The sequence below is a fragment of the Oratosquilla oratoria genome, unplaced genomic scaffold (genome assembly GCF_046742065.1).
Source record: "Oratosquilla oratoria isolate Oo_2021 unplaced genomic scaffold, ASM4674206v1 SCAFFOLD304, whole genome shotgun sequence".
NCBI lineage: Eukaryota > Metazoa > Arthropoda > Malacostraca > Stomatopoda > Squillidae > Oratosquilla > Oratosquilla oratoria.
This window is the reverse complement of record NW_027467655.1, coordinates 80,001-88,836: the sequence shown is the minus strand read 5'-3', so window position 1 is coordinate 88,836 and position 8,836 is coordinate 80,001. Positions and strand designations below refer to the sequence as shown.

At 37.6% G+C, this 8,836-nt stretch overlaps 1 protein-coding gene across 1 annotated transcript; it reads left to right on the top strand.

Annotated features, from left to right (window-relative positions):
- Window positions 1-438: 438 nt before the first annotated feature.
- Window positions 439-927, top strand: LOC143023067 (uncharacterized). Its single transcript, XM_076181546.1, has one exon. The coding sequence runs from the start codon at window positions 439-441 to the stop codon at window positions 925-927; it is 489 nt and encodes a 162-aa protein (XP_076037661.1).
- Window positions 928-8,836: the final 7,909 nt, after the last annotated feature.

Sequence of the window (8,836 nt, the reverse complement as noted above, 5' to 3'; positions counted from 1 at the left end):
AACATGCTCGCCAGAGTCCTGAACAACAGGAACAGCTCTGGGCCCTTCAAAGTCACCTCTGGAGTAAAGCAAGGCTGTGTGATAGCACCAACTCTCTTTACCATCTTCATTGCAGCAATTTTGCATATCATACGAGATGACCTTCCACCTGGCATTGAAATTTCATACCGTATGGATGGTAAACTACTTAATCTTACTCGCCTCAAAAGCAAGACAAAAACTATAACAAAAAGCCTGTTGGAATCCCAATACGCTGACGAGAACTGTGTAGCAGTCCTCAGAGAGGATCACCTCCAACAGATACTGAATACTTTCCACCATGCCTACACAAAGCTTGGACTGAGCATCAACATCAAGAAGACTCAGATACTTTACCAGCCTTCACCCAGCACCCTTGGTGATAATCTACCAACAATTCAGTAAATGCCGATCTCAGTGATGAAGAGCGCAGGAACTGCTTTTGGCAAACTCCGAACGAGAGTCTTTGGGGACAGGGACATCCAAAAGGACACAAAACTCATGGTTTACAGGGCCCTTGTTATCCCAACGCTCCTCTATGCGTCTAAGACCTGGTCTCCTTATCATCACCACCTGAAAACACTTGAAAATTTCCACCAACGCTGTCTTCGGAAGATCCTTAACATCAGCTGGAAAGACAGAAGGACCAGCTTAAGCGTACTTCAAGATGAAAAAACTACCAGTATTGAAGCCTGTATCACCAAGAAACAACTCAGGTGGAGTGGCCACGTAGTGAGAATGTCTAACGATCTCCTTCCCAAGCAGATCTTCTACTCCCAACTCACGGATGGCAAGCGTAAAAGGGAAGACCAGAAGAAGCGTTTTAAGGACGTCCTCAAAGCAAATCTAAAAAAATGTAACATAGACTTCAACAACTGGAAGGAAACAGCAAGAAATAAACCGCTCTGAAGAATCACCGTCAGAGAAGGAACAGCGACCTTTGAATGAAAAAGGTCTGCACAGCTGGAGGAAAAAAAAAAAAAAAAAGAAAAACGTCAGAAAGAGTGACAACAAAAGCCACGGCCAGCATTTCCTCCCGGAACTGTATGTCCGCACTGCGACCGGTCTTTCCAGGCACGAATCGGTCTCATTAGCCACCTTCGCACACACCAATAATAACTCACGAAGACCATCTTCCTCGACCACGAGGGATAGCCACGACGACGATATATATCTATATATATATGTATATGTATATCCTTTTCATTTGAGGGGATCGTCCATCAGAAAATCACAAAAAAAAAACGAAATTCTGAAAATATTTCCTCTAAAAGTGTTGTTCATAAGCTATCTCGTGGCTGAGTATGGAAGCTGTATCTTGATTTTTACTATCTAAAAATACATATATATATATAATACAGTACCCCCCACCCTACTGTGGCTGGGTTGTGTGCGCTGCGTACTGCATATTACGTTTTCTGTTGTTACATATATTTGCTAACAAAAGAAGCTGTGTATTTTGCACAATATTTATGCTTTTGTATGATAAATAATAGCATACGAGCAGATGCTGTGACAGATGCTGTGCCAGATGCTTTGACAGATGCTGTGACAGTTGACACAGTATTATGGGAAGGCAATACGTGATTGTGTGAATACTGACGTTCAGACAATGCGTAAAGCTATCTTTGCCTCCTACCTGCATTCTGTCAGCACAGGTGAGAAGCCATTGCATTCTTACTGTCCTAAGGGAGAAGACTCGTGGTTTTTTTTCCCAGAGAGCACTAGTCAGGCAAGAGGAACCCGAGTCTCACAGAGTCAAGAAGCCGTTCCTGGCGAAGATTCCCACTGAGAAGCGGAAATCCATCCTGGCAATATATCAAGACCTCACCTCTACAGAACTTTTAGAGAAATGCCTCAAGGGAAAGGCACAAAACCAAAATGAAAGCTTCTATGCAAAGATCTGGGGTTTGAGTTCAAAGAGGAAGTTTGCATCAGCAGCTAGAGTTCAATTCTGTGCTCAAGTTGCAGTTCTGGACCACATCTTTGGTTATGAACTTGCACATATGCCATCAGCAAGAGGGACAACAACCAGTGATGCCATAAAAACAGCTTAGGATGGCAGATAAAGATCGTCTGTCACCAAAGATGCATCGCGCCAAGAAAAGGAAAAGTGCAATATAACCCTGGTGGATATTAACTGGATTCATCATATAAACCTGTAATTAATCAAAAGCTGCCAACAAAGAGTAGGGTTGTGCCTATGATACCCTTTCAACACCATAACATCCTAAATGATGAAAGAAGACCAGTAACCATGAACAAAAAAACTATGACTCTCATTCCTGAAAAACTAGATTTTTGCACATTTAACTTGATTCATATCCAAAACGTCTTCACTGATATTTAACTGCAAATCCTTTTCGGATTCAGCATAATTGGGAGAACATTTGGAGGCAGATTTATGTCCTTCTGTCAAGGACTAGTAGGATTTTTTTCATATATACATTTTTTTTTCATCAGCTTACTTTGGATTTTTTTTCTCATAACAGACTAATCGGAACATCATAATTCTGCCTCCATTTCTTCATCTATCTTAGCCCATTATATAGACAAAAAATAATCAATATCCAGTCAAAGGTCTATCCTCTGAATCAATTTCAAATTTTTCAAAAATTACCCCTCGGAAAAAAAATCACAATAAAAAAAGTATAGGCATAAATGACTTGAAAACTCGGTGGTATCTTCTCTGAGACAAGACAGTTACTAGGAAAAAATCTCAGCCACTTTCACCCCAAACTAAAAAAGTTCTATTTTCTAATGGACGATCCCCTTGAAGGATATACATATACAAGAAGAAGATGAAGGAGGAGTGGGAGGGAGTGAAGGATAGAGTAGAGCTAGGTGTGGAGGAGGCATGGGGATGGTTCAATGAGGGAGTCACAAAGTGTGCAAGGATGGTGTGTGGAACAAGAAGGACAGGAGGAAATAGAAGAAAGGGTAGTGAATGGTGTGATGAGGAAACAAAGAAGGTTGTAGAAGAGAAGAAGCGAGCTTTCACAGATTGGTTACAAAATAGGACGAGGGCGTCATATGAGAGGTACAAAGAAAAGAAAAGAGAAGTAAAGCAAAAGGTAAAGGAGGCAAAGAGGAGAGCAGATGTGAAATGGGGTAAGGGTATGACAGAAAATTTTGAAAGTAATAAAAAGATGTTTTGGAAAGAAATTAAGAGAGGAAGAGGAGGCGAATCAAGTAGAAAAGAAAAGGTTAAAGGTGCATATGGAGAGATGGTAATGGAAAAGGAGGCAGTAAGGGGAAGATGGGCAGAATATTTTAGGCAGTTGCTAAATTTGAAGGAGGATAGGGAGGGAAAGAGAGCTGCAGTGGGAAATGCTAAGAAAATGAGAGTGATGAGTGAGGAGAATGGAGGAGAAATAAGGAAGGATGAAGTGAAGGCAGTTGTAAAGATGATGAAAGCATGTAAGGCACCTGGTCTGGATGGATGTCATGCAGAATGTCTAAACAAAAAGGAGGTACTGTGGTGGTGGACTGGCTGGTGAGGTTATTCAATGTTTGCTGGAGAGGGGATAGAGTGCCGGAGGACTGGAGGAGTGCCTGTATAGTTCCACTTTACACGGGAAAAGGGGACAAGTGTGAATGTAGTAGTTTGAGAGGGATTAGCTTGTTAAGTGTAGTTGTGAAGGCTTATGGGAGGATCTTGATTGAGAGGATTAGGAGAGGAACAGAAGGAGTAATTGGTGAGGAACAGTGTGGGTTTAGGACGGGTAGAGGTTGTGTAGATCAGATTTTTGTGGTAAGACAGATATATGAGAAAGCTATAGGAAAGGGGAAGGATTTTTTTGGGCCTTTATCGACCTGGAAAAGGCTTACGATAGGGTAGACAGAAAGGCACTGTGGGAGGTTTTGAGAATATACGGGATAGGAGGAAAGCTTCTAGGAGCTGTCAAGAGTTTTATGAGAGTAGTAGAGCTTGTGTCAGGATTAGAAATGGAGAGAGTGAGTGGTTCGAGGTAAAGACGGGACTTATTCAAGGATGCGTTATGTCGCCCTGGCTGTTCAACTTATACATGGATGGGGGTAGTGCGAGAGGTAAATGCAAGGGCAGTGGGTCAGGCATTAGAGATGGTTAAAAATAATGGAGAAAAGTGGGAAATAAGCCAGTTGATGTTTGCTGACGACACTGTGCTTGTAGCAGGATTAGGGGAGAATTTGAGGAAGTTAGTGACAGAGTTTGAGAAGGTGTCTGAAAGAAGGAATCTGAAGATAACTGTGGGCAAAAGTTAGGTGATGAGATGTACAAGGGGAGAGAATGACAGCAGGCTGGAAGTGAGCATTAAGGGTGAGAAACTGGAGGAAGTGGATAGTTTTAGATACTTGGGTTCGAATGTGGCAGGAAAGGGAGGAGTGGGGATGGAGGTAGAATGTAGATTGAGAGAAGCGAGTAAATGCCTTGGTGGATTAAAAAGTGTAATGAGGATTAGACATTTGGGAATGGATGCTAAGAGGAGACTGTATGAAGGAGTGATTGTGCCAACAGCACTGTATGGGGCAGAAACATGGAACATAAGAGAGGAAGGGAGAAGGAATTTGAATGTGTTTGAGATGAGGTGTCTGAAAAGTATGATGGGGGTTACTATGCTGGATAGAGTGAGAAATGAGGAGGTGAGGAGGAGAACAGGGGTGGAAAGGGAGTTGGGAGATAGGGTTGATGAAAGAGTCTTGGGATGGTTTGGACAGATGGAAAGAATGAGTGAAGAAAGACTAGTAAAAGAGGTATGGAAGGCAGATGTGGAGGGAGTGAACATGAAGGGACGTCCTAGGATGAGGTGGATGGATGGGGTGAAGGGGGCTTTGGGGAAAAGGGGAATGTCTGTTGAGGAAGGATGGGAGAGGACAGAAGACAGGGGTGAATGGAGAATGGTTGTATATGGATGATGCTGTGATGCATGAGGTGGAATGGGCGGGGGGATGGGGGGTGAGGTAGTATGTGTGAGCAAATTTTGACGCAGCCCGAAGGGATTTCTCCCCGTCTTCTCCTTTATGCATGGGGGAACAGGGAGGGGGATCGCCAATTTAATGAAGCGGCCTTGCTGTCGATGTGCTGTGTCTTGCCACACTGCTTCTGACCCAGGGCAGTGGACAGGGTGCAGGGATGACCCGTCATCCAGGAGGTGCAAAGATGAGAGGGAGGGTGGAGATGTGTGGAGTGTATAAAGGGATGGAATGGGTGGGAGTGATTTTGTGCCTTTTCCTTTTTGGCTACCTCCCTTGTAAGGGGGGAAAAAGCCTTGGTATATGTATGTATATTTATATATATATGTATATATGTATATATATCTATAGATGTATATATATCTATATACGTATATATATAGATATATGTATATATATATATATATATATATATATATATATATATATATATATATATATACATGCTACAAAGGATTACAAAGGCGGAGCAGGCCGACAGGAGACCTTTTGGTCCATAACTAGGTCCGATGCGAAAAAATTGAAATCATGATATATAACTAAATAAATAAATAGATAAATGAATAAATAAGTAAGTAAATAAATAAATAAATAAATAAATAAATAAATAAATAAATAAATAAATAAATAAATAAATAAATAAATAAATAAATAAATAAATAAATAAATAAATAAATAAATAAATAAATAAATAAATAAATAAATAAATAAATAAATAAATAAATAAATAAATAAATAAATAAATAAATAAATAAATGAATAGAAATGTTAATAATATAGATAATAATGATGATGATATGTCCGCACTGCGACCGATCTTTCCAGGCACGAATTGGTCTCATTAGCCACCTTTGCACACACCAATAATAACTCACGAAGACCATCTTCCTCGACCACGAGGGATAGCCACGATGACGATATATATATATATATATATATATATATATATATATATATATATATATATATATATATATGTATATGTATATATGTATATATATATGTATATATATATATACATACATATATATATATATATATATATATATATATATATACTGTATATATATATATATATACATAAATATATATATATATATATATATATATATATATATATATATATATATATACAAAGGCGGAGTAGGCCGACATGAGACATTTTGGTCCATAACTAGGTCAGATGCGAAAAAATTGAAATAATGACAAATAAATAGATTAATAAATTAATTAATTAATTAATTAATAAATAAATAAATAAATAAATAGATAAATAAAAATAAATGAATAAATAAATAAATGAATAAATAAATAAATAAGTAAACAAATCAAATAAATAGGTAAATCAATAAGTAAATAGAAATGTTAATAATATAAATAATAATGATGATGATGATATGGTTTAACGTCACAAACTCACTCCTACCGGAAGTTTAGGACGGTGTCCCTCGCAGAGGGCTTTGTAGCGTGGAATTTAAGGAACCACGCCCTTGGTTCAACTTCGCCGGTGGCAGGATTAGATATTCCAGAACTCATATTACGGGAACTGCTTGAATGGTGTACTAAAGAGGTCCCGTTCACTAACCCCCGCGTGAACAAATATTGTCAAATTGATGGAGTTGCAATGGGACCCCCCCTCGGAGTATTAATGGTAAACTTCTTCGTGGGCTGCGTAGGAGAAGAAGTATTCAGCAAAACAGAAAAGCTAGATATTTATTGTAGATACATTGGCGATATCTTCATTAAAACGAAGAACAGCAACGAAGCTGAAAAACTCCGCCACCTACTACAAGAGACGTCTGAACTCTTTCACTACGGAAGATAGCGTTGACTGAGCTTTACCCTTCCTCGACCTCCTAGTGGAACAAAATGAAAATTCTTTTAATACAACGGTGTACACAAAACCCACAAACCCTGGACACTGCCTTAATGGTTCTAGTGAGTGCCCTCAAAGATATAAGGACTCTACCATCAGTGCCTATATCCGAAGAGCACTAACTCACTGTAGCACATGGAAACAAGTGCATAATGAAATAGAACGTTCTACTCAAGTACTGATTAATAACAGCTTCAGTGAAAAAGTGATAAACCACCAAATAAAGAAAATAACGGACGGCTAGCATAAAAAAAACAATAATAATGAGAATAAAGAGAAAATCAACATCTATTATAAATAATTTTTTGTCAGCTTATAAAGATAAACGTGTAATGAAACAAATTATATAAAGAAACATTAAACCAGTCAATCCAGAGAAAGTACTCAACTTGGTGATTTATTACAAAACTAGAAAAACTACCCACCTCCTTATTAGAAACAGCCCCCAACATTAGAGAAATGAACTTCAGAAATCACATGTCATCTATAGGTTAACATGTACACGATGGAACTGTGAAGCCCTCCCATCCACCTATATTGGCATGACGACAATGAGGCTTAACACTATCAAGAGAGACCCTAGAGGAAAACAATGTTATTTTGGATTCATGTACTGACGATAGACGCCTCCTAATCTTAGAAGCATTTTACATTAAAGAGCTAACCCCAAATCCAAATATACAGGCAGACGACCTTAGAGCCCTCCCAAGCATGAGACAAACCGTTGCAAATCCAAACATGAGACATAACGCCACAAACGCCAATACGAGACAAAACGCCACTAGTACAAATACGAGACAAAACGCCATAGCCACAAGCATGCCACATTCCGCCACAACACGAACCCGGAGGCTCTCCTAATGCACGTGACATTTCGTCACTGCCCGTAATACCAGTTGAACTCCCCCAAAGTGGTTAGCAAGTAAAAAACTCTAGTATAAAACCTAGAACTTTAATAAGGCTTATCTGATTATTTCTTATCCTAACAAAATATAACATACCTATAGCTACTGATGAAGGGTCTTGAACCCAAAATCGCGATCTAACTAATATGACTACATACAGCCAAGTTCTATATTTCTTTTCTAAGGAACACAAATCTTTTATAAGGTACATGGAAAATACCTTTAAGAAAATAATTTATGCACAAACTAGCCATCACTTTTAATGATATATGCAGTAGAGAAAAACTCCTGCCCAAATATATATATATTTATATATATATATATATATATATACATATATATATACATATATATATATATATACATATATATGTATATATATATATATATATATATATATATATATATATATATACAATATCCGATAATTTTTATAACAGTCGCATGCAGGATTCGAACCCATTGCTATCGGCCGTGAGGTCACTTTCACAGAGCCTTAGCCCACTACACCAACAGACACTTAAAAGGGCTAAGGCTCTGTGAAGGTGATCTCACGGCCGAGAGCAGTGGGTTTGAATCCTGAATGCGACAGTCATAAAAATCATCGGATTGATGTCGCTGTTACTTGCAAATTTCTGTTATATATATATGTATATATATATATATATATATATGTATATATATATATATACATATATATATACATGAATGTATATAATATATATATATATATATATATATATACATGAATGTATATAATATATATATATATAAACATATATATATATATATATATATATATATATATATGCAAGCAATCACATCACCGTGATACAAAAAATGCAAAATAACCACAGGAGAAAGTTTCCTTTCTCAAGTTTCCTTTCTCCTTTGGTTATTTTGCATATATATACAGTATATATATATATATATATATATATATATATATATATATATATATATATATATATATATATATATATATATATATATATATATCAAGGACTACTATTACACAGGACGTGCGTACCCAGATTCCTGGCTCCGCTAGCGGAGGCCATTGCTTTCTTTGTAACCTAACATT